At 43.0% G+C, this 26,956-nt stretch overlaps 1 protein-coding gene across 1 annotated transcript; it reads left to right on the plus strand.

Moving 5' to 3' along the window:
* Nucleotides 1-1,634: 1,634 nt before the first annotated feature.
* Nucleotides 1,635-26,505, plus strand: luc7l (LUC7-like (S. cerevisiae)). Its single transcript, XM_024387422.2, has 10 exons — nucleotides 1,635-1,849; nucleotides 4,403-4,497; nucleotides 22,708-22,806; nucleotides 22,958-23,068; nucleotides 23,191-23,334; nucleotides 23,966-24,142; nucleotides 24,423-24,511; nucleotides 24,661-24,702; nucleotides 24,813-24,977; nucleotides 25,130-26,505. The coding sequence occupies exons 1-10, from the start codon at nucleotides 1,789-1,791 to the stop codon at nucleotides 25,275-25,277; spliced, it is 1,131 nt and encodes a 376-aa protein (XP_024243190.1). The 5' UTR covers nucleotides 1,635-1,788; the 3' UTR covers nucleotides 25,278-26,505.
* Nucleotides 26,506-26,956: the final 451 nt, after the last annotated feature.

Consider the following 26,956-nt stretch of genomic DNA (forward strand, 5'->3'; position numbering starts at 1 on the left):
GGTAGGAATTAAACTGCATCCGGTTTCGACTGGGATTTCCCCAAAGGAAAGTGGCTATTGCTAGGGCTGAAAGGGTCACACTCTTATCTGCTCTCTCATTGGCTAGAATGATCCCACTTTATGTTGCCTCCTCCTGACTGCCTTCCATTTTTAGAGCGGCCCCTTGGTGTCTGGTCAATATAATCAAAGAAAGTACATTATGAGGCTAAAATTGCTTCTCCGTTAGAAATCCCCGATCACACTTGTAGGCGATATCATGCCGACGTTGGCTAGCAAAGCTCATGTCATCGGCTCGACCAGTCGTCTCGTGCCAAGCTGTGTATGTGTAGGCTGTCAAATCAAAGGCACACCTTTGATATAAAGTTGTTTTTGACAAAAATTAATACCTTTCAGTTTGTCAATTTCACAAGGTTTGAGTAATAACATGTTCAACTACTTAAAACATGGGCTCAAATGTAGGTTGTTCCTTTTTTAGATGATACATTTTCATTCTCATTCACTTTTCAAACCCCGACCTGGTCTTTCGCAAGCGTTCACGGAAGTCTTGCGATGTTGTGCCTCTGGGTTTAGAGACTGTGATATAGTGGATCATCTGTGATGATAATGGAGAATTCAAGGCAGCTGGGAAATCTAAAAACTAGCTCCGACTGGGATTAATATTTTATGGAATGCACTGAAATCAGAAGTTAGAGATTTCTGAGTTCGCAGCAGTTTCGAACAGAGAACCACAGTATGACTCATAATACCCATAAAACCTAGAGGTCAAACAAGGAAATGGTGCCAATTTCATTAAATTGACAATTCTGTAAACTGTCTAGTGCAAGTTTCAAATTGACATAAAACCTGTTAGCAAAGGTGTCAACTGGAGATTACGTGCTGGAGCTTGCAGGGACTTGTAGTCTTGAGTCTGAGAGTAAATAGAGCCACATATATTAATAAAAGTCACCTTGTCCAAGAGAGATTTATATTGTTATCTAAACGTCATGCCAGGGAAAGCCTACACGAAACACAGCTCTTATTTTAAGTGTTTCTAAAATGTCCTATGTGGAAAAATGAATGGTGGATAAACGATTGGGACCATTTCCCTCCTTGACTGTGATGAGTGATGAGTGTGTGATGAGTGCTGCACCCTCTCATTGAGTAACTCAAGTTGAAGGCCGACTGGGATACTGCAGGCTGTTAAAGGACAATACATCTGGTGTATTATAAGCAATTATTGGTACCAAGATTGTCTTCGAAACATTGTTTTATTCACGCGAAGATTGCAATTTTTACATTCAGATCCTGTTTTCTGCTAACAACGCCTGCAGTACCGCGGTCGGCCTTGAACTTCCGTGGACTCAATGAGAGGGGGCAGCACTGAGCTATACTATGGGAGGCTGTCGTTCTTCCCTTGCGGGAAGGAAGACGACAAGTTTAGGTCTAAAACAAGCCCATAGAAATGCATTGGTTTTATTTTGGACAAATTTAGGCGAGAGTGATACCTCTCGTTTCACCTCTTCCTCTCTGGTTATGTAGGTGAAATGAACTAACTTGCGTTCAAGTAGCTGTGATTGGTTAGTTCTCTTACCAACCGACACTCCAATTGGCAAATTCTAGCATATGGGCGTGTTTTCAATAATACAAGGTGTCGTCATTTCCTCAACTGCGAAAGAGGGGCCTGGCGAGATCGTTGAAGAAGCCTGTCCAAAGAGTAAACATATTTCCTCAATAATATAGGATACACCTCCATAGACTGGGTTATCGTCTGTGTTGTGTGGAGAAGCTTTAAACAATTTACCCACAACAATGTCGGCCCAAGCTCAAATGAGAGCTTTGCTCGATCAACTAATGGGGACTGCGAGGGACGGTGAGTAGCAAAAAGGCGGTGGCTAGCTTGTTAGCGTGCTAGCTAAAAGATGGAGCCAGTGTGGCTTGCAGTTAGCCTAGCAAACTAGTTTTTGTGTCGTGTGTCAGATGGGCATACCTTTAATGAATGGCGTACAAGAGGACGTTTGTGTGACACAAAAGGAGCTCATTCATGATTTGGCCCCGGCCTAGTTGTTGTTTCACGATTTAATGTTTGTATCCATAGCTAATGACGTCCACTTCGCCATTAATCGTTGATAGACCAGCCGTCTAGATCAGTGATTCTCAACTATAGGGCCCCTGTGGGCCTCAGAGTTTAAGGGGTCCCTGAAAAATCAGGGATAAAACTCATGTTATAGCTAAATTTTCATAATATTTTCGATTAACTTAAGAATTTTAAGTTATTAGAACTTGCCATGTAACTCTGGTTTTTAGAATATTATGGGTAGTTTTTTTTTTTACACTGCCACTATTACACAATGTTATATGCATGTGTGAAAAAAGTATATTTCTACGTTAGTATTAAGCAGTTTGTTGTGCTATGAGGTGTAATGGATCATGATAAATGGATATCAAAACTGTTGGGAAAATTTACGTTTGAAGATGAGACCACCTAATACCCCCATCAACAAGGTTATACACACAACCCTTAATGACAGAAGCAAATGCAACATCCTACAATGCTTGCAGCTCTAGCTCCACCACAATGCCTGCGAATGTGGGTTAAAATGGCAAATAATCTAAAGCATAAAACAATGTTTAACAAGACATGATCACTAGAAGTAACTCATCAAAAATATGAAGTATATCTAACCAGTAATACGTTTTGGAATTGATTAAATTAAGTGTGATCTAAGAAATGTTTTAGATGCTGGACTTTAACCTTTGGTGTTTAACAAACACACTATATTAATTATATTATAAATAAGAATACATCATGTTGGAAATACAAAAAAAGCTGATGCAAATAGTAAACTCATTTTTTGAAAGTAGAACTACCACAATATTTGTGTTCATTGACAGGAGCTTAAAACAGTCATACCTTGCACAGTATCTACTATATTGTGTAGCATTTGTAGAAGCACCACTTCCATAGTAAATGACGTATCTGGCTACAAGGATACAAACATTAAAAACATAACAGCCGCCATTTAGTAAGGATGTCATGTCTACAATGGTAACGTAAAGTCGGATAAACTGACTTCAATCCATGGTTCTTCTTTGGGCTTAATCAGAATAACAAAGTGAGTTTGTCGAGTGGGGTTGTGTGTGAGTGTTGAGATGAATTCAAATTTTTCCCGACATATGTTGCATACAAATTGAACAATTGTGGCCCCTTTATTTTATTCATAAAGGTTCAGTGTATCTTTGCCAGCCAACTTCAATCTGCAAAGGAGTTGCAGAAAAGCCTCATGTTCATCGAGCCGTGAGTCACATGATTTTTAAAGCTGTTATGAACAATAGTAATCCAAACAATTGTTTGCTTTCCGGAAGTTGTTGTACTTTTTTTTTTAGCATCACAACAAGGATATTAAATTCTTCAATGACTCTTTGAATTACAATTTGGAAGTAGTACATGCAGCCTGAACTAAGACATTGTCTGGTTGCACTGAAGGCCAAGGAGCTTTAGACGTCTATTGTCAAGCAAGACATCTATTATCAAGCAATACAATCTGACTTGTGTGTCATTCATATCAACTTCCTTACTACAGGTATGGGCAAGAAAACAGTTCCCATTTTATACTTTTCTACCGTGGGTTTAAAATTCTGCAGCTGAGGTCTTGAAGATGCAGATGGGTACAGTATATGTTGCAGCTCGCAGTGTGTATAAAACTACAATTTTTTTTCCCTTCTTGGTTTTATTATTTACTATGTTGCATTTGTGCCAAGGACTTGGTTGGCGCCAACTATAGGCTAAGCCAAAATCTTTTTTTTTTAGGGGCCTTTTCTTTTGTTGAAGTTAGAAGATCTAGCTGACACAGTAACAGCTGTTACAGTGACACAGGCAGCCCATTTAAGCTGAATGACAATGCCATGAGACCAAGGTAGCCTGATGAACCTGTCCATGTCAATCATAACACCCATACAGTAAGCTTACTACCATGTTGTTTTTCTATAGGCCAACATTCTTTAGTTGAACATGCGCTTTCAGAAAGACAGGAGAGTGGAAAGTCATTCTGAGTCTTAGCCAAACGTAGGCCTATATTATTACATTATTCATGTAGTTTCGAGGCTCTGGTAAGGTAAGCCTCCAATTCACAGCAGAAAATACATCAAGCCATTAGGGACACGCCATGCAGGCCCCAAGTGGATGTTGTGAATACTGTCCAAAGGCACACATTCTGTCAGTATGATACATTGAGCTACAATGTATCATACTATCTGTTCATATCACCCCAATAAGGAGAATCCCAAGATGCAATTGTAAAAATTGTCAAGTCTATGCCCCTTTACCCTAATATGGGCTCACATAGTTATGCTAAAGCATTGGATACCTCGCTCTAGTGGATGAGTATGTGAGGTCTTTCTAACTGTTGGTTTTGTACTGTTTCAGGGGATGAGACGCGGCAGAGGGTCAAATTCACTGATGAGAGGGTCTGCAAAAGCCATCTCCTGAACTGCTGTCCCCACGACATCCTCTCCGGAACTGTAAGTAGACTAAGCGCACTCTTCTTCCATTGTGTCTCCTCCAGACAGGGTCGGCGGAATACGTTTGACAAGGGGTGCAGGGAATAAATATTTCTTTAAAGCCTTGTTTAGATATTTTCTGCTTATAATTTCTTACATTTGGTAGGCTATTTGTTAGTGAACTTGTTTCGTTGCGCTAGTATACTAAATAAAGCCTTGCAAACCAGAATAATGTCCTACATCGATAGAATGAAAGAATGCATCATCAATAATCTAGTTTTCAATCAAAAGTTTTCTCATGCATTTCTGCTTCTCTTGTGGAAGCGGGGACATTTAGGGGCCGGGAAGATTTAGGTGCCATCAGAAAGTATTCACGCCCCTCTACTTTTTCCACATTTTGTTGTGTTGCAGTCTGAATTTAATTAATTAAATTTAGATTTTGTGCCACTGGCCTACACACAATACTCCATAATGTCAAAGTGGATTTATGTTTTTAGAATATTTTACAAATGATTTAAAAATGACCAGCGGATATGTCTAAAGTCAATAAATATTCAATCCCTTTGTTATGGCAAGCCTAAGTAAGTTAAGGAGTAAACATGTGCTTAACAAGTGATACAATAAGTTGCATCGACTCACTCTGTGTTCAATAATAGTGTTTAACATGACTTTTGAATGACTACCTCATCTCAGTACTCCACACATACAATTTATATGTAACGTCCCTCAGTCAAGCAGTGAATGTCAAACACAGATTCAACCATAAAGATCAGGGAGGTTTTACAATGCCTCTCAAAGAAGGGCAACAATTTTAATCTAAGATTGTGGCGCAGTAGTACGTGTATATCTAGCCAGTCTTTTTTTTGTATATATATATATCTCTCTTAATCTCACTTCTATCTACAAACTAAATATATTTTCCTGAAACCCGCCTCACCCAATGCGGTTCGGCTCTGCTATTTTTGTTCCTTATAACTGGAACTTCCATCAGGAGCTAACTAGCTACTAGTCTTTGTTAGCCACGGCTAGCTGTCCTCGCCTCCTTTCCCTGGAATCAGCCAGCCTTAGCTCGGACAATCACCTGCCAGTCTGCACAGCGCGATATCAACCCAGAGCATATCGGACTGCTTCTCTCTACCATATCACTGGATTCCTGCTGCTCTGGATTATTACACTAGATCAATACTCCTAGCTAGCTGAAAACGAGTGGCTACTGTTAGCTAACGCATCTGTCCCTAAGCAAGCACCAGCTAGCCTCGAGCGAGGCCCGTAGACCAACTTATTCTAGGTCTACAATTACCTTCTTTGCCAATTGGCCTGGACCCTTTATTGTCGACACGGAGCCCTGCCGATCCATCACGACTTAACTGCCGACGAGATTGCCCGATGTGGTCTCAACAGGCTATTCTGTTACGATATCGCTGCAGAACCATCTACGTGCCCCAGCCTGTCAGCTTTTTCTGAATGCTGTGTCTCCGGCTTGCCCAGTGTAGTAGTGAATACACTGTACAGCACCCTGTCTCACCTATTGCTATTCTTGACCCTATGATCACTCGGGTACACAGCTGATTCCCCCTGGACTGTTTCAATAACACGGTAACTCATTTTATTTACCTGTTGGCCCCAGCCTCAGGTCCTGTATGTATCTAACCGACCCGCTTTGCCCTTCCTTTGCCATTTATCTGTTGTTGTCTTAGCTCTCCTGATCAACACCTGTGATTGCTTTATGCCTCTAATGTCAATATGCCTTGTCTACTGCTGTCTTGGCTAGTTTTTATTGCTTTATTTCACTGTAGTGCCCTCGGTCCCACCCAAATTTCCTTAGATAGCTCTTTCGTCACACCCCACACACATGCGGGGGACCTCATCTACGTTAATTGATGCCTCCGGAGGCAAAACCTCATCACGCAACGCATAGGTTTACCTCCACTGTACTCACATCCTACCATACCCTTGTCTATACATTATGCCTTGAATCTATTCCACCACACCCAGAAATCGTCTCCTTTTATTCTGTCCCCAACGTACTAGACAACCAGTTCTTATAGCCTTTAGCCGTTTCCTTATTCTACTCCTCCTCTGTTCCTCTGGTGATGCAGAGGTTAACCCAAGCCCTGTAGCCCCCAGTTCCACTCCTATACCCTAGGCGCTATCATTTGTTGACTTCTGTAACCGTAAAAACCTTGGTTTCATTTATGTTAACATTAGAAGCCTCCTCCCTAAGTTAATTATTTTCACTGCTTTAGCACACTCTGCCAAAACCCTGATGTCCTAGCCGTGTCTGAATCCTGGCCTAGGAAGGCCACCAAAATTTCAGAAATTTCCATCCCCATCTATAACAATTTCAACCAAGATAGAACTGCCAAAGGGGATGGAGTTAGCCTGCAGAGTTCTGTCATGCTATCCAGGTCTGTGCCCAAATAATTTGAGGTTACACTTTTAAAAATCCACCTTTCCAGAAATAAGTCTCCCACTGTTGCCGCTTGTTATAGACCCCCCTCAGCCCCCGGCTGCGCCCTGAACACCATATATGAATAGATTGGGGGGCAATCAATCTTCAGAGTTCGTACTGTTAGGTGACCTAAACTGGGATATCCTTAACACCCTGGCCATCCTACAATCTAAGCTAGATGCTCTCAATCTAACCCAAATTATCAAGGAACCTACCAGGTACAAACCCAAATCTGTAACCATGGGCAACCCTCAAAGATCATCCTGACCAACCTGCCCTCTAAATACATCTCTGCTGTCTTCAACCAGGATCTCAGCAATCACTGCCACATTGCCTGCATCCGTAATGGGTCCGCGGTCAAACGATCAACCCTCATCACAGTCAAATGATCCCTAAAACACTTCAGCGAGCAGGCCTTTCTAATCGACCTGCCCTGGGTATCCTGGAAGGATATTGACATCATTCCGTCAGTAGAGAATGCCTGGTTATTCTTAAAGTGCTTTCCTCACCATCTTAAATAAGCATGCCCCATTCAAAAAAATTAGAACCAGGAACAGATATTGCCCGTGGTTCACTCCAGACCTGACTGCCCTTGACCAGCACAAAAACATCCTGTGGCGCACTGCATTGGCATCAAATAGCCCCCACGATATATAACTTTTCAGGTAAGTTAGGAACCAATATACACAGGCAGTTAGGAAAACAAAGGCTAGCTTTTTCAAACAGAAATTTGCTTCCTGTAGCACAAACTCCAAAAAGTTCTGGGACACTGTAAAGTCCATGGAGAATAAGAGCACCTCCTCCCAGCTGCCCTCTGCACTGAGGCTTGGAAACACTGTCACCACTGAAATCTACGATAATCGAGAATTTCAATAAGCATTTTTCTACGGCTGGCCATGCTTTCCACCTGGCTACCCCTAACCCGGTCAACAGCTCTGCACTCCTCACAGCAACTTGCCCAAGGTTTCCCCATTTCTCCTTCACCCAAATCCAGATAGCTGATGTTCTGAAAAAGCTGCCAAATCTGGACCCCCTACAAATCAACAGGGCTAGACAATCTGGACCCTCTTTCTAAAATGATCTGCCACAATTGTTGCAACCCCTATTACTAGCCTGTTCAACCTCTTTTCTTATTGTCTGAGATCCCCAAAGATTGGAAAGCTGCAGCGGTCATCCCCCTCTTCAATGAGGGAGGCACTCTAGACCCAAACTGTTAGACTTATATCTATCCTACCCTGCCTTTCTAAGGTCTTTGAAAGCCAAGTTAACAAACAGATCACCTACCATTTCGAATCCCACCGTACCTTCTCCGCTATGCAATCTGGTTTCCAAGCTGGTCATGGGTGCACCTCAGCCACGCTCAAGGTCCTAAACGATATCATAACCGCCATCGACAAAAGACAATACTGTCTAGCCGTATTCATCGACCTGGCCAAGGCTTTCGATTCTGTCAATCACCACATTCTTATCGGCAGACTCAGCAGCCTTGGTTTCTCAAATGACTTCCTCGTCTGGTTCACCAACTACTTCTCAGATAGTTCAGTATGTCAAATCGGAGGGACCTGTTGTCGAGACCTCTGGCAGTCTCTATGGAGGTGTCACAGGGTTCAATTCTCGGGCCGACTATCTTCGCTGTATACATCAATGATGTCGCTCTTGCGGCTGTTTTTTCTCTGCTCCTCCTCTTAGCAGATGACACCATTCTGTAAACTTCTGGCCCTTCTTTGGGCACTGTTTACAAACTTCCCAACGGGCTTCAATGCCATACAACAGTCCTTCCGTGGCCTCCAACTGCTCTTAAATGCAAGTAAAACTAAATGCATGCTCTTCAACCGATCGCTGCCCGCACCCGCCCGCCTACCATCACTACTCTGGATGGTTCTGACTTAGAATATGTGGACAACTACAAATAGTGGGGCAAAAAAGTATTTAGTCAGTCACCAAGTGTGCAAGTTCTCCCACTTAAAAAGATGAGAGGCCTGTAATTTTCATCATAGGTACACTTCAACTATGACAGACTAAATGAGGGGGAAAAAATCCAGAAAGTCACATTGTAGGATTTTTAATGAATTTATTTGCAAATTATGGTGGAAAATAAGTATTTGGTCACTTACAAACAAGCAAGATTTCTGGTTCTCACAGACCTGTAACTGCTTCTTTAAGAGGCTCTTCTGTCCTCCACTCGTTACCTGTATTAATGGCACCTGTCTGAACTTGTTATCAGTATAAAAGACACCTGTCCACAACCTCAAACAGTCACACTCCAAACTCTACTACGGCCAAGACCAAAGAGCTGTCAAAGGACCCCAGAAACAAAATTGTAGACCTGCACCAGGCTGGGAAGACTGAATCTGCAATAGGTAAGCATTTTGGTTTGAAGAAATCAACTGTGGGAGCAATTATTTAGAAATGGAAGACATTCAAGACCACTGATAATCTCACTCGATCTGGGGCTCCACGCAAGATCTCAGCCCGTGGGGTCAAAATGATCACAAGAACGGTGAGCAAAAATCCCAGAACCACACGGGGGGGACCTAGTGAATGACCTGCAGAGAGCTGGGACCAAAGTAACAAAGCCTACCATCAGTAACACACTACGCCGCCAGGGACTCATCCTGCAGTGCCAGACGTGTCCCCCTGCTTAAACCAGTACATGCCCATCCCCGTCTGAAGTTTGCTAGAGAGCATTTGGATGATCCAGAAGAAGATTGGGAGAATGTCATATATTTTGGTTTCACCTGACCATAACTTTTTGGTAAAAACTCAACTCGTCGTGTTTGGAGGACAAAGAATGCTGAGTTGCATCCAAAGAACACCATACCTACTGTGAAGCATGAAGGTAGAAACATCATGCTTTGGTGCTGTTTTTCTGCAAAGGGACCAGGACGACTAATCCGTGTAAAGAAAAGAATGAATGGGACCATGTATCGTGAGATTTTGATTGAAAACCACCTTCCATCAGCAAGGGCATTGAAGATGAAACGTGGCTTGGTCTTTCAGCATGACAATGATCCCAAACACACCGCCCGGGCAATGAAGGAGTGGCTTCGTAAGAAGCATTCCAAGGTCCTGGAGTGGCCTAGCCAGTCTCCAGATCTCAACCCCATAGAAAATCTTTGGAGGGAGTTGAAAGTCTGTTGCCCAGCAACAGCCCCAAAACATCACTGCTCTAGAGGAGATCTGCATGGAGGAATGGGCCAAAATACCAGCAACAGGGTGTGAAAACCTTGTCAAGACTTACACAAAACGTTTGACCTCTGTCATTGCCAACTAAGGGTATATAACAAAGTATTGAGAAACTTTTGCTATTGACCAAATACTTATTTTCCACCATAATTTGCAAATAAATTCATTAAAAATCGTATAATTCCTTCTCATTTTGTCTGTCATAGTTAAAGTGTACCTAATGAGGAAAATTACAATCCTCTTATCTTTTTAAGTGGGAGAACTTGCACAATTGGTTGGTGACTAAATACTTTTTTGCCCCACTACCTAGGTGTCTGGTTAAACTGTAAACTCTCCTTCCAGACTCACTGAGCATCTCCAATCCAAATTAAGTCTAGAATCGGCTTCCTATTTCTCAACAAAGCATCCTTCACTCATGCTGCCAAACATACCCTCGTAAAACTGACTATCCTAACAATCCTCGACTTCGGCGACGTCATTTACAGACTGCATCCAGTTTGCTGAGTAGAGCATTGGAGGCTATTTTGTCACCAAAGCCCCATATACTACCCACCACTGCGACCTTTATGCTCTTGTTGGCTGGCCCTCGCTTCATATTCGTTGCCAAACCCACCTGCTCCAGTTCATCTATAAGTCTTTGCTAGGTAAAGCCCCGCCTGATCTCAGCTCACTGTTCACCATAGCAGCACCCACCTGTAGCACGCGCTCCAGCAGGTATATTTCACTGGTCATCGCCAAAGCCAATTCCTCCTTCGGCCGCCTTTCCTTCCAGTTCTCTGCTGCCAATGACTGGCACCAACTGCAGAAATCACTGAAGCTAGAGACTCATATCTCCCTCATTAACTTTAAGCATCAGCTATCAGAGCAGCTTACAGATCATTGCACCTGTACATTGCCCATCTGTAATTATTTTATTTGATATATTTTTTCTTCTCCTTTGCACCCCGGTATCTCTACTTGCACATCCATCTTCTGCACATCTATCACTTCAGTGTTTATTTGCTGAGTTGTAATTATTTCGCCACTAAGGCTTATTTATTGCCTTGCCTCCCTAATCTTACTTCATTTGCACACACTTTATATAGACTTTTCTATTGTGTTATTGACTGTATTTTTGCTTATTCCATGTGTAACTTGTTGTGGAAATTTCCTTAATTACCAACTGATGAGAGAGCAAATCACACACGAGTCAGGTATGCTTAATCTTCACCTTTAATAATAATTAAGCTTTTGCAATAGCATTTTGACTTTCAACAGTTCAGTATCTCTAATGAGAAGTTGAGAGTCCCAACATAATGGCAAATGGGTTCCTTTATAGCAAAGATCACACAGTCAGACAGCATAGACATAATAAATCGTTCAGCTTTGTCTCCTTACTCAAACCCTAGAACCATAAACCAATCCTCCATATCAACAGGCATATATCAAATTGTCATTTAGAGACAACCAACTCTAAATACAAGCTCACGGAGAGGATAGAATGATTCCAAACACTGCCATCTTCCTTTCCCCGATGGGAAAAGTAGGGAGTGACTGGCACACAGACACAGTGGAGCAAAAGATATGTTTACACATGATGATAATTTGACCTCTCCCCTCTCTGCGGCCCATGCAACTCAGTCTTGACATAGAACAGATAACTGCAACCCCGCCACAGTATTATACAAAAATAACATTCTTGATGAGAAGTAACTTACAAACATATGATGAATATAAAACATCTTACCTATGTTACCAACCAATTCTGATTATTCCCCAACAAACTCTGTTTCACACTGCTTTGCGTTATCTTGGCCACGTCGCAGTTGTAAATGAGAACTTGTTCTTAACTGGCTTACCTGGTTAAATAAAGGTAAAATATAAAAACATAGGGCTGGGTGATACATCAATAATTATCGAGGTAATTAATTCCCTCTAACTAAATAAAAAGGTTTAGATGAATTTTCGATAATGTCGATATAATTAGGTACAGCAGTCCATTTCACCTCTGTGACACAGCTAGGAACGTGTGGAGAAGTGACACTATGCACGTGGAGAGGTATACGCCCACTAAAAAACACTTAGCACCTTGAGGGATGGAGTAGCCACTATTAACCTCAAAATGAGTGATGTAGGTGAAAACAGTGGCAGTGATAGCCATGGAGGAGGAGCAGCTTCCAACGAATAAATTATTGATAAAGGGTTAAAATGTTTCAGTAATTTTGTTTTTGCTTTTTGAAGTCCGACAACGAGCAGAGCAATGTTCGATGCAAATTGTGGCGTAGACCGGTGGCTACCAATTCTGGTAATACGACAAACCTTTTTCACCGTCTGAAGCAAATCACTCTTTGGAACATGCAGGAAGTTTGAGTTTGTGTCACGGTATTGATCAACGCCCCTCAAGCACCAGCCAATCTCGTGATGTTTGCCCGACTCCGTCAACACTGACATCGTTTATGCCCTACAAGCAAACATTGAAAAGACAGACCTCACAAATGCTATTATGCATTGCATTGCTAAGGACATGCTACCAATTAGCACAGTTGAAAAGGAAAGTTTCAAGAGGCTTATCAATTTAATTTACCCCAGGTGCGTGGTCCCTGGCCGCAAACATTTCTCTCACACTGCACTGCCTAAACTCTACGCCGAGTGTAGGGAAAGAGTTGAGGAACAGCTTGACAGATTTTACATATTTTTCTACTCCTAGAGCCTTATATTAGCCTCACTATCCACTATTTTAACAGAGTGGAATCTTCAAAATAAATGCCTTCAAACATCATACTTTCCCGACAACCAAACGGCTTAAGCTATAGCATTGACGCACGCTCTCACCTCCTGGGGACTCAGTCAAGACAGACAGGTCTGCATTACAACAAATAGGGGTGTGAACGTGGTGAAGGCCGCTCAAATCAACAAATGGACCCGAATGCAATGTTTTGGACGTTGTCTGCACTTGGCCAATGGTAAGTAACCTTGTCAATTGTGTATATTTGAAGTGGTTGGTAAGATGAAACTAAATGTGCATTTTTTTTCCCCCCCATCAACTGATTAAGTCAAATATTACATTTGTACATAACTAAAGAGAGAATTGTGATTTTTAACATTTTTATTAAAATCTCTTGATTTCTCTTAGAGAGTGGTTAGAGACAAACGGGTAGATCGAGCAATTGGAGTGTGTAAGAAAGTGGTAGGTGCCTTTTCCTATTTGTGGAAAAAGAACAGAGACCTGGCAGTTGCTCAAAGGAACGCAACCTACCCCAGCAAAAGTTGGTGACAGTCACCTATCAGGTGGGGATCAATGGCAAAAGATGGTGCAAAGGGTACTGGAGCAGGAGAAAGCCATTTCACAGGTCTTGTCCAGTGACTATAAGACCAGGCACTTAACTCCCACCTATACAGGTACAGATGATCTTGAGTCCATCAACCAGGCATTGACCCCATTCCTAGAATTCACAAATGCTCTGTCTGATGAGTCTATGTCAGTGTGTCTTACCTGAAGCTGGAATTACACCTGTTCAGTACAGACGTCATGAAACAGAGCTCACCCAAATCATCAAAACAATAGTCATGGACTATCTGAATGAGAAATATGAATACCTAGCCACAGATAACCTCCTGGACATAACCTTGTTAGTCGACCCTCTGTTTAAATCAACACGAGCAAGAACTGTCACACAGATAGTCAATGAGGGACATGAAAACCCAAGCTCAGCACAGGGAGACGTTGCTGCTGCTTCACCACAACTGCCAGCTAAAAAGAGTCTCTGGGCATTTGTTTTTCAAAAAGCCATGCTCCACTACCACAGGTCTTACTGAAATCCAGCTGGTGGAAAAGGAACTCAGCTTCAAACTTCAGTCTACTGATGCTGACCGTGTAACCAATCCTTTGGACTGGTGGACAATCCACCCCAAAAACTTTCCAAAGTCAGCCACCTGGCAAAGCGCTGCCTGTTCATTCCTGCGACCAGCTCCCCTTCAGTGTTTTTAGCACAGGTGACAACATGGTGACCTGCCATAGGGCAGCTTTAAAGCCAGAGACCGTAGACAGACTTGTCTTTCTTGCTTGTAAGACAGCAACTACCCCAACTTCAACTGTGATGTGCCATTAGGCTAACACTTATAATGCATATTGACTTGCACAATTTGTTTTTTATTTCTTGTTCATAACTTGTAAGGCTTTATAGCTTTACAAAAAAAAAGTGGAGTTAATGTTATTTGTGAGTTCTACTTCTGACCATAAATAAGAAACATTAATCCTTAGGTTTGTTCAGGCATGCTTGAGTCTGGCGCAGACATGCACCTTTTATACATTATTTGATTAATATCGTGGTAATTGATTTGCCATATCGCCCAGCCCTAGGTTAAGTTATTAATTACACTTTGGATGGTGTATCAATACACCCAGTCACTAAATAGATACAGGAAGGAAACTGCTCAGGGATTTCACCATGGGACCAATTGTGACTTTAAAACAGAGTTTAATGGCTGTGACAGGATGGATCAACATTGTAGATACTCCACAATACTAACCTAAATGACAGAGTGAAAAGGAAGTCTGTACAGAATACAAATATTCCAAAGCATGCATCCTCTTTGCAGTAAGGCACTAAAGCAAAACTGCAAAAGAAATTGGCTAAGAAATTATGGCTGACCCCAATTAGTCAACTGGTCGATAGGCTGTTGGTCGACCAATATTGTTATTTTTGTCGAGCAGTAGCAAATATATGTAGCTCTATACGCACATCTATACACACTTCCCCATTACATATAGTACATTCGGAAAGTATTCAGACCTGTGACTTTTTCCACATTTTGGTACGTTAATGCTTTATTCTAAAATTGATTCAATAGTTTTTTTCCCTCAATTTACACACTACCCCTTAATGACAAAGCAAAAACAGGTTTTCAATAAAGTTCAGTTTATTTTTTAGGTATTCCGATGCTTTACTCCAAGCTGTAGAAACATCTAGCGCTATTTTGAGTCTCATAGCAGTACTGAGTACCTATGTAAGGTATTTGTTTATTTTTAATACATTTGCAAAAATGTCAACCTGTTTTTCGCTTTGTCGTTATGGGGTATTGTGTGTAGATTTGAGGGGAAAGGGTCTGAATACTTAGGTGAATGTAATATTTCACACTGTAACATAACAAAATGTGGAAAAAGTAATGGTCTGAATACTTTCCAAATGCACTGTGTTTGGAAAAATACACATTGGCTGCATCATGTTATGCTTGTCAAGGTCCTAGGGAGTTTTTAAGATGAAAAGAAATGGAAGAGCTAAGCAAAGGCAAAATCCTAAAGGAAAACCTGGTTGTCTGCTTTCCAACAGAGACTGGGAGACAAATTCACCTTTCACCAGGACAATAACCTAAAACGAGGCCAAATGTGCACTGGAGTTGCTTATCAAGACCACATTGAGTGGCCTAGTTAGAGTTTTGAATTTGAAAAACATGTTTTCACTTTGCGATGGGGTTTTGTGTGTGTAGATTGGTGAGGGGGAAAAATGATCAATTTTGAATTCCATCTGTAACACAAAATATGGATTAAGTCGAGGGGTATGAATAGTTTCTGAAGGCATTGTACATACAAAATGATTGAATGTCAACAGTTTGACCAGTTTTAAAGAAATGAAAAGCTGTGAAAACGATCCACCATGTTTCTGATAGTATTTAAGTTGATCTTAGATACATGATTTATGTGGCTGAAAATGAAATACTGTCAGCTTTTATGTCGCTGAAAAAAATTATCACGTTTAGGCTACACAAGTCCTTATCCATACATTCACATTCTCTCAAGATGCTGAAAGAAGTCATATTTCTCTACTCTTGTTCCTGAGACAAATTAATAATTGGTGGGTCCTTTTTACTGCAATAAGCTTATTATGCAGGAGTTAATGGTCTACATATGAGCCTACAGTCAGTGTCCAGACTTCAGTTATTACTGTTCCCATCTGAACTTCAAGGTTGCGCAAACCAGGGGGTGCTGCTGCCTCCCTACTTTCACTGTCTCTGCCTCCCTACTTTCACTGTCTCTGCCTCCCTACTTTCACTGTCTCTGCCTCCCTACTTTCACTGTCTCTGCCTCCTCCTACTTTCGCTGTCTCTGCCTCCCTACTTTCGCTGTCTCTGCCTCCCTACTTTCGCTGTCTCTGCCTCCCTACTTTCGCTGTCTCTGCCTCCCTACTTTCGCTGTCTCTGCCTCCCTACTTTCGCTGTCTCTGCCTCCCTACTTTCGCTGTCTCTCTGCCTCCCTACTTTCGCTGTCTCTGCCTCCCTACTTTCGCTGTCTCTGCCTCCCTACTTTCGCTGTCTCTGCCTCCCTACTGCCTCCCTACTTTCGCTGTCTCTGCCTCCCTACTTTCGCTGTCTCTGCCTCCCTACTTTCGCTGTCTCTGCCTCCCTACTTTCGCTGTCTCTGCCTCCCTACTTTCGCTGTCTCTGCCTCCCTACTTTCGCTGTCTCTGCCTCCCTACTTTCGCTGTCTCTGCCTCCCTACTTTCGCTGTCTCTGCCTCCCTACTTTCGCTGTCTCTGCCTCCCTACTTTCGCTGTCTCTGCCTCCCTACTTTCGCTGTCTCTGCCTCTCCGCTGTCTCTGCCTCCCTACTTTCGCTGTCTCTGCCTCCCTACTTTCGCTGTCTCTGCCTCCCTACTTTTGCTGTCTGTCTCTGCCTCCCTCCCTACTTTTGCTGTCTCTGCCTCCCTACTTTTGCTGTCTCTGCCTCCCTACTTTTGCTGTCTCTGCCTCCCTACTTTTGCTGTCTCTGCCTCCCTACTTTTGCTGTCTCTGCCTCCCTACTTTTGCTGTCTCTGCCTCCCTACTTTTGCTGTCTCTGCCTCCCTACTTTTGCTGTCTCTGCCTCCCTACTTTCGCTGTCTCTGCCTCCCTACTTTCGCTGTCTCTGCCTCCCTACTTTCGCTGTCTCTGCCTCCCTACTTTCGCTGTCTCTGCCTCCCTACTTTCGCTGTCTCTGCCTCCCTACTTTCGCTGTCTCTGCCTCCCTACTGTCTCTGCCTCCCTACTTTCGTCTCTGCCTCCCTACTTTCGCTGTCTCTGCCTCCCTACTTTCGCTGTCTCTGCCTCCCTACTTTCGCTGTCTCTGCCTCCCTACTTTCGCTGTCTCTGCCTCCCTACTTTCGCTGTCTCTGCCTCCCTACTTTCGCTGTCTCTGCCTCCCTACTTTCGCTGTCTCTGCCTCCCTACTTTCGCTGTCTCTGCCTCCCTACTTTCGCTGTCTCTGCCTCCCTACTTTTGCTGTCTCTGCCTCCCTACTTTTGCTGTCTCTGCTCCCTACTTTTGCTGTCTCTGCCTCCCTACTTTTGCTGTCTCTGCCTCCCTACTTTTGCTGTCTCTGCCTCCCTACTTTTGCTGTCTCTGCCTCCCTACTTTTGCTGTCTCTGCCTCCCTACTTTTGCTGTCTCTGCCTCCCTACTTTTGCTGTCTCTGCCTCCCTACTTTTGCTGTCTCTGCCTCCCTACTTTTGCTGTCTCTGCCTCCCTACTTTTGCTGTCTCTGCCTCCCTACTTTCGCTGTCTCTGCCTCCCTACTCTCCCTACTTTCGCTGTCTCTGCCTCCCTACTTTCGCTGTCTCTGCCTCCCTACTTTTGCTGTCTCTGCCTCCCTACTTTTGTCTGTCTCTGCTGTCTCCCTCCCTACTTTTCTGCTCCCTACTTTCGCTGTCTCTGCCTCCCTCCCTACTTTCGCTGTCTCTGCCTCCCTACTACTTTCGCTGTCTCTGCCTCCCTACTTTCGCTGTCTCTGCCTCCCTACTTTCGCTGTCTCTGCCTCCCTACTTTCGCTGTCTCTGCCTCCCTACTTTCGCTGTCTCTGCCTCCCTACTTTCGCTGTCTCTGCCTCCCTACTTTTGCTGTCTCTGCCTCCCTACTTTCGCTGTCTCTGCCTCCCTACTTTTGCTGTCTCTGCCTCCCTACTTTGCTGTCTCTGCCTCCCTACTTTCGCTGTCTCTGCCTCCCTACTTTCGCTGTCTCTGCCTCCCCTCCTACTTCGCTGTCTCTGCCTCCCTACTTTCGCTGTCTCTGCCTCCCTACTTTTGCTGTCTCTGCCTCCCTACTTTTGCTGTCTCTGCCTCCCTACTTTCGCTGTCTCTGCCTCCCTACTTTCGCTGTCTCTGCCTCCCTACTTTCGCTGTCTCTGCCTCCAGGGCTCTAAAGTGTGATCATGTTAGTCTTCTATGCTCCTACACTTTTATATGGAAGCTCCAAGGAAAAAAACACCCAGACAATAATTGTAATGATTAGGCTTTGCTAGCCCAAACTTCTTTTGAACGGTTATTACTGCTGATTTAAATTTTTCATAATTTTTTTTGTATTTAAATTCTCCATTCTAGGGGCATATACCATGTCACAGCCATTCTGAAACCACTTACGGGTCGTTAACATGATTGATCAAGGCACTTTATAAATGGTTAACTCATTAGCTAGCTAAACATTTGGGGGCACAAAGAAAGGGATAACTTCTTAGAATTACATTTTTTCTTTAGGAGATGATCATAGCAATGAATGAAGGACAATTTTTTTTATATATTTGTGGGGGGGGTAGATCTGCTTCAATATTGCAGATTGAACCCAAATTAATTGTTTGCATCATTTGTCATTCCCCCCACTGGAGTAAACTAGTGGCCAACAATACATCTTCTACTGCTACCAATTACTACAGTGTGTGTACAAAACCATTATGAACACCTGCTCTTTCCTGACATAGATTGACCAGGTGAAAGATATGAAGGCTTTTTAAGCCTGAAGACAATTGAGACATGGATTGTGTATGTGTACCATTAAGAGGGTGAATGGGCAAGACAGAAGATTTAAGTGCCTTTGATCAGGGTATGGTAGTAGGTGCCAGGTGCTTCGGTTTGTGTCAAGAACTTAAACACTGCTGGGTTTTTCACACTTAACAGTTTCCTGTGTCTATCAACAATAGTCCACTACCCAAAGGACTTCTAGCCAACTTAACGCAACTGTGGCCAAGGACGTCTTCTAGAGTCCTTGGCCCAATGAATTGAGGCTTTTCTGAGGGCAAAAGAGTGGATGAATCTTAATATTAGGAAGGTGTTTTTAATGTTTTGTACACTGTGTATATATGAATGGACAAAGCCATCGATCACATGGCATCATTTATTCCTATGTGAAGACTCAATAACACATCGAAGCCAAATTAAGTCAGTTAAGTTTGCGTCTCATGGAAGACATAACATACGAAGTTTGAGCTACTCCTGGAAGTGATGTTACACGCTAGCTCAGTGTTGCCCCCTCTCATTGAGTAACTCCAGTTGAAGGCCAACTAGTGTACTGCAATCTGCCAAAAGCATCTCAATTATACTTCTGTGTGCACCCATTGAGCTATAGAAGAGGCACGACCATATCTCCTCCCTATGTGACCACTACCTTCTCTCTCAATGATCAATGACTGAGCACCGACTGCATCCCTAGGCGTCCTACAAATAGAATATCGGAGTTTGACGGCACATCAGAATGAGTGCTTCATCCAATATCACCTATGACAGCTGTGAGCAGCCAGCCGCATCCCCTAACCAGCCATTAGCCTCCTTAGCTGCTTCTCTCCTTCGGTTCCTTCTGCGCCTCTCCGTCAGTTTTAAAATGTTATTTAGCCGCGACGGTGAGCTGGGATGGGGTTTCTGTTACATTTGTTTAAAATATTAGCGCAGCTTGCAGTGCAAGCAAAGTGGATACGTATCTTTTAGTTTCGCCTGTAGAACAAGCAGGCCAGTCTGACTAGGCTTCGTTGTCACATAGCCTCTAAGTACCACTGCCATAGAGGGAAAAGTAGAGCACAGTGACAGCCATGCTTGTGCCTTTACATCACTGAAATCCATGAGTATCTAGCCCAAAATCAAAAGTTATTCCCCATATTGCCAGAGCTACCGTCTCCCCTTTCTACTGCGAATTGGCGCACGTTTTATTTATATTTATAAACCTTGTCGCTGGCTGGGAGTTTTTGGTTTGATAACGGTCATGTTAGGTAGCTAACATGATACCGTAGCTATGCACAGAAGTGGATGGCACAGGAAAAAAGGAAATGCATAGATGGTCTACTCAGATGCTCTAAAGGTACGATTCATATGCCATATCAATGTAATGTAAGATAAATCTGAATCAAGTCAGTATTTTTCTGATTTCTTAAATTATGTTTGGTGCCTAACTTTTGGGAAGAGTGTGTAGGCTGTGTGTAAAGTTGTCTGAAGAGTAGGCTAAAGATGGATTCGTATAGGACTAGTGGGCTGTCACCTTACTGTCACAATGAAAATGCAGACTATTATGCATTTACAATACCAGTCAAAAGTTTGGACACCTACTCATTTCAGGGGCTTTCCTTTATTTGGACTATTTTGTACGTTGTAGAATAATAGTGAAGACATCAAAACTATGAAATAACACATGTAATCAAAATATATTTGAGATTATTCAAAGTAGCCACCCTTTATGGACTTGGTGTTTTACCAAATTGGGCTATCTTCTGTATTCCACCCATACCTTGTCACAACACAACTGATTGGCTCAAACGTATTAAGAAGGAAAGAAATTCCACGAAGTAACTTTTAACAAGGCACACCTGTTAATTGAAATTCATTCCAGGTGACTACCCCATGAAGCTGGTTGAGATGTCAAAGCAAAAGGTGGCTACTTTGAAGATCTATTTTTTTTTTTTAATTTAAAAACTTCCCCTTTTCAGGCCCCTGTCTTTCAAAGATAATTTGTAAAAATCTGAATAACTTCTCAGATCTTCATTGTAAAGGGTTTAAACACTGTTTCCCATGCTTGTTCAATGAACCATAAACAATTAATGAACATGCACCTGTGGAACGGTCGTTAAGACACTAACGGCTTACCGACAATAGGCAATTAGGTCACAGTTATGAAAACTTAGGACACTAAAGAGGCATTTCTACTGGAAAAACACCAAAAGAAAGATGCCCAGGGTCCCTGCTCATTTGCGTTAACTTGCCTTAGGCATGCTGCAAGGAGGCATGAGGACTGCAGATGTGGCCAGGGCAATAAATTGCAATGTCTGTACTGTGAGACGCCTAAGACGGCGCTACAGGGAGACAGGACAGACAGCTAATCGTCCTCGCAGTGGTAGACCACGTAACGCCACCTGCACCGGATTGGTACATCCGAACATCACACCTGCGGGACAGGTAAAGGATGGCAACAACTGCCTGAGTTACACCAGGAACGCACAATCCCTCCATCAGTTCTCAGACTGTGCGCAATAGGCTGAGAGAGGTTGGACTGAGGGCTTGTAGGCCTGTTGTAAGGAAGATTCTCACCAGACATCACCGGCAACAATCACCGGTTTATGGGCATAAACCCAACGTCACTGGACCAGACAGAACTTGAAGGGATCTTCGCTGACGAGTGGCAGTTTTGTCTCACCAGGGGTGATGGTCGGATTCACATTTATCGTCGAAGGAATGAGCGTTAGGCCTGTACTCTGTTAGGCCTGTACTCTGGAGCGGGATCAATTTGGAGGTGGAGGGTCCGTCATGGTCTGGGGCGGTGTGTCACAGCATTATCGAACTGAGCTTGTTGTCATTGCCTGCAATCTCAATGCTGTGTGTTACAGGGAATACATCCTCCTCATGTGGTACCCTTCCTGTTGGCTCATCCTGACATGCCCCTCCAGCATGACAATGCCACCAGCCATACTGCTCTTTCCGTGCGTGATTTCCTGCAGGACCGGAATGTCTGTGTTCTTCCATGGCCAGCGAAGAGCCCGGATTTCAGTCTCATTGAGCACGTCTGGGACCTGTTGCATCGTAGGGTGAGGGCTAGGGCCATTTCCCCCCCCCCCCAGAAATGTCAGGTGCCTTGGTGGAAGAGTGGGGTAACATCTCACAGCAATAAATGGCAAATCTGGCGCAGTCCATGAGGAGGAGATGCAGCTGGTGACCAGATACTGACTGTTACTTTTGATTTGGACCCCCCCCTTTGTTCAGGGACACATTATTCAATTTCTGTTAGTTACATGTCTGTGGAACTTGTTCAGTTTATCTCAGTTGTTGAATCTTATGTTCATACAAATATTTACATGTTAAGTTTGCTGAAAGTAAACGCAGTTGACAATGAGAGGACGTTTCTTTTTTTTGCTGAGTTTATATGAAATATAATTTGATATGTTGTACATTTTTTGGGGTTACTACAAGATTCCATATGTGTTATTTCATAGTTTTGGTGTCTTCACTATTATTATACAATGTAGAAAATTGTACAAATAAAGACTAACCCTAGAATGAGTGTGTCCAAACTTGACTGGTACTGTATATTCCTTACTACATTCCTTGGGACCCAATCACAGGTAGGCTTTTGGCCTGGTATCACATCGTTAGTACAATTTTGGTATCGTTACAACCCTACTCTGAAAATATGTACATTTTATTGCAGTTTACACTTTCATTCTTCCGTGCAACATTTAATTTAATTTCTGTTACCCGTATGTAATTATTGAATCAACAGTTGAAGTGTAGTCAGTAATAGTGGTTAATCTACTCTGAATATTTTGTGACTTCTAAAGTAGTTCATTGCAGACTGGATCTATGGCTGTGTCTTGACTGGCTAACGTTGACTTCATCAACAGCGTATGGATCTGGGAGAATGTGCGAAGACCCACGACCTGGCACTCCGGGCCGACTATGAAATTGCCTCCAAGGAGAGAGACCTCTTCTTTGAGCTTGACGTAAGTGATATCCACAGTTGGCTTGATTTAAAAACAACTTAATTTATCTCCTCAGGCAAGTAAGTTGTACTTCTCCCAGTTCATTTTACCAGTGCAGAAGTCTGTGTTCCATTGACTTATATGGAGTTTACTCTTCTATTGTCGGCAATAGGCTGTGGATCACCTGGAGTCTTTCATTGCCGACTGCGACCGGAGAACAGAGTTGGCCAAGAAACGACTGGTTGAGACCCAAGACGAGATCAGTGCTGAGGTGGCTGAAAAGGTGAGGGCAAGATGAACCTTGTTCACTGAATCTTATTGTGGAGTGTAAGGATGACATGTTGTTGAAAACTTTCTGATTTTGACTCATTTTATGCTGTTGTTGACTTGTTTGTTATTCTTCAGGCAGAGACGGTTCACGAGCTGAACGAGGAGATTGGGAAGCTCCTGGCCAAGGCAGAGCAGCTGGGTGCCGAGGGGAATGTGGATGAGGCCCAGAAGGTCCTACAGGAAGTGGAGAAAGTTCGCAGCAGGAAGAGGGATGCTGAGGTGAGGAGGAGGGGTTGTTTTACTCACAGCATGCTTATTTTCCATCAAACTAGCACACCTCAGACCAAATAAGTTACTGAATACAGAACTCAGACCAAATGGGTTACTGAATGCGTCACTTTAATAAATGGATCGCTAGTCACTTTAATAATGCCACTTAAAAAATGTTTACATATCTGTCTTACTCATCTCGTATGAGTATATACTGTATTATATACTATCTATTGCCTATGCCGTTCGGTCATCGCTCATCCATATATTTATATGTACATATTCTTATTCCATCCCTTTAGTTAAATTTATGTGTATTAGGTGGTTGTAGCAGAATTGTTAGATATTACTGCACTGTCGGAACTAGAAGCACAAGCATTTCTCTACTCGCTTTAACATCTGCTAACCATGTGTATGTGACCAATACAATTTGATTTGATTTTGAATGTAGACCTGGGTCGTGTTCAGTAGGGCACAATGTAGCAAAAACATTTTGGAATGGAACATTTAAATATTTTCTTATTGGACAAGGTGGAACCATCCTGTTTCACTTAGTTTTTGCCATACTGAACTCGAAATCCCTTGTTTCCTATCCTGATTCATTTATCTTTCTCCATCTCTTCGGTTTTGTCCTTCTCAGGAGGAATACAGAAACTCCATGCCTGCCTCCAGTTTCCAGCAGCAGAAGCTTCGTGTCTGTGAAGTGTGCTCGGCCTACCTGGGTCTCCACGACAACGACCGTCGCCTGGCCGACCACTTTGGCGGGAAGCTGCATCTGGGCTTCATCCAGATCAGGGAGAAACTGGAAGCCCTGAAGGTATGCTCTGAACCACCTCAGACCAAATAGGTTACTGAATACACCTAGCGAGATGTGGAAGTATAATCCTCAAAAGGGGATTTTTTTGTTGTTGACTGCTTTCCCCTTTTGAGCATTCCACAGGGACTTTGTTTTTGATTAAAGTACAGGAAACATCTCCCTTTTGGGATTAATTTAAATTTTGCTGCAAGAACATTCTTTTTGACATTAGAATGTATTAACATAAGACATTTTAATGTAAACACTGAGGCTAATGTCATTGCTCAACATTTTCTATCAGAAAACCGTCCTGGAGAAGCAGGAGAAGAGGAACCAGGACCGCCTGAAGAGGAGAGAAGAGAGAGAGAAGGAGGAGAGGATGAAGAAGAGGTCGGTCTTAACTTGGCAAAAATCATGAAATTGATGTAGGCAGATGGCAGCACTTCTTGGAAAATCCATGTACTGTAGGTGGAGACAAATGCAGATAATTTTCCCTGTGGTATCTCATCAATTGTTTTCGTTTTCTGTCACTTTTATAGGACCAAATCACGGAGCAGGGAACGGAGCAGGGAACATAGAAGGTTAGTATGGGCCACCAGCCATCTACTGCCACATGAACTCTATTCAATACACTATCTCCTAGTTTATTGCTGTATTGTATTTGTTGCACTTCTCTGGGTCCGTGCTGCAGGTCCAGCTCTCGCGACCGTAGGAGACGCCGTTCGCGTTCCTCGTCTCGGGAGAAGCGGCGTTCCTCCCGCTCGCGCTCCAGGGACCGTGAGAGGAGGCGACGCCACCGCAGCCGATCCCGCAGCAAGGGCGCCCGCCACAGCCACGAGCCCAGCTCCCGACACAAGTAGGAGTGTACACACACACACACACACACACGTTCCATCTTATTACTTAAACAAGTGCACACTTAATAATAATAATAAAGCTTCTTATAATATATACACATGACAAACACACACAGATTTGTGTGTAACGAGACAGTGTTTACGGTTCCAGGTCGTCCAGGGATCGCGATCGCTCCTCCAGAGAACGTTCACGGGAGCGAAGCAAGAAGAGGGGATCCTCGGAGCGGCGGCAGGACAGCAGGGATCAGAACGGGAGAACAGAATCCCGCCGGGCGGAGGTCAGGGATAGAGACCTTTGAGGACTCCATCTCTCGCTCTCTCTCTCGCTGTCTCCATCCTCAACACACAACCTCCTTTTGTCTGTCTCTCTTTCATATCTGTCCATTACATCTATTTGAACTCTCCTTGTATGAATTCTCCCTCCGTTCCCTTATCAAAATGATCCAGAGGTTTTGCTTTGACCGATATTCCAGCCAATCCACTGTCCCAAATACATAGCGCTTATATGACCGCAGAAGTATATACAGGTAACTGCCAAAATAATGGAAACACTTCAGTAAAACAAAGTATACTGGAAGCAGTTGCCTCCACACGTGTGGTTCATGAGTTAATTAAGAAATGAACATCCCATCATAATTAGGGTCATGTATAAAAATGCTGGGCCGGCCATTATTTTGGCTACCATGGCTATACCCCTATAGGATGACAATGCACCCATCCACAGGGCATGAGTGGTCACTGAATGGTTTGATGAGCATGAAAATGATGTAAACCATATACCAGGTCTCAACCCAATTGAACACTTTCTGGAGCGGTGCCCGAGACTGCGTGTTCCACCACTGTTAATAAAACACCAAATAATGGAATTTCTCATGGAAGAATGGTGTCTCATCCTTCCAATAGCGTTCCAGACACTTGTAGAATCTATGCCGGCTCATGGTGGCCCAACGCCCTACTAAAACACGTTATTTTGGTGTTTCCTTTATTTTGTCACCTGTATATTGTACATGCATATATATTTTAGTTTCAAGCGTTCAAATATATCCTGGGATAAAGTTGTGGGGGGTTGTTGAACATTGGGCGTGGGAGTACATAAAGTCCTGACAGTGTATGTTAGCTGTGATGACTGTTGATGACATACATATGATTCTATATTCTATAAAACTGTCCTGAATATTAATTTCCCGGGGGAATCAGTAGCTGAAACTAGAGAAAGGATAAATTAATGACCGTTGGCCATAAACTTAAAGAATAGAGCATTTCCATATTGCCGTGTTTTATGATACTGTTATTTTTAAACTGTCAGAATTGCTATGTGTGATTGAGATACTTTGCATAAATATACCTCCAGCATACTGTCCTGGGTGGTGTTCATTAGGCACCAAATGGAAGATACTGGACTGAAACGGGGGGGGGGTCACCTGGACTTGTCCAAAAAGAAACCTACATTTTTGTTTTCCTGTAAAAACGTTGCTAAATGTTTTCAGTTATTTCCCTAATAAACATGACCCAGCATACTGTCTTGGATTGGCTTCTCCGTGCAAGGCTTTCTTCCCTTCCTAGAGGCTATTTCACAATGCTGGTTGCATCAATTTGCCATTTGATGTTGCACTAAATATTTAACATACCAGTAATTATAGAATGTGTTCTGCATATATCTGGCCTGAGATTGATAAACTAAGCCATATTGTTCTTGTTTGACTGGATCAGGACATTTGGAAATCTAAGGGAATTTGGTCAGTTGTGAACATCAGCAAGCTCATTTCTGTCAGCTTGTGAAATACCCTCTGCTTCTATATCTGTGGTTTATACTAACTGAGGATGTTTATCGCTGGAGAGATTGTAGCAGTTCAATTTAATGTCATAACTAACACGGACAAGGTTTTCTTAAGTTTTAGAATTTATTGTCCTTTGTGTTCACAAACGGTTGCTAGTTTTTTCCTCTCCATAGAGTTTTCATGTTATGAATACAAATATT

Source organism: Oncorhynchus tshawytscha, linkage group LG25, assembly GCF_018296145.1.
Source record: "Oncorhynchus tshawytscha isolate Ot180627B linkage group LG25, Otsh_v2.0, whole genome shotgun sequence".
NCBI classification, from domain to species: domain Eukaryota; kingdom Metazoa; phylum Chordata; class Actinopteri; order Salmoniformes; family Salmonidae; genus Oncorhynchus; species Oncorhynchus tshawytscha.

Coding starts and splice junctions, on each gene's coding strand:
- luc7l (XM_024387422.2), top strand. CDS start 1,789: ATGTCGGCCCAAGCTCAAATGAGAGCTTTGCTCGATCAACTAATGGGG. Junction 4,498..22,707: donor ACGACATCCTCTCCGGAACT/GTAAGTAGACTA, acceptor CTTCATCAACAG/CGTATGGATCTGGGAGAATG. Junction 23,069..23,190: donor GTGCTGAGGTGGCTGAAAAG/GTGAGGGCAAGA, acceptor GTTATTCTTCAG/GCAGAGACGGTTCACGAGCT.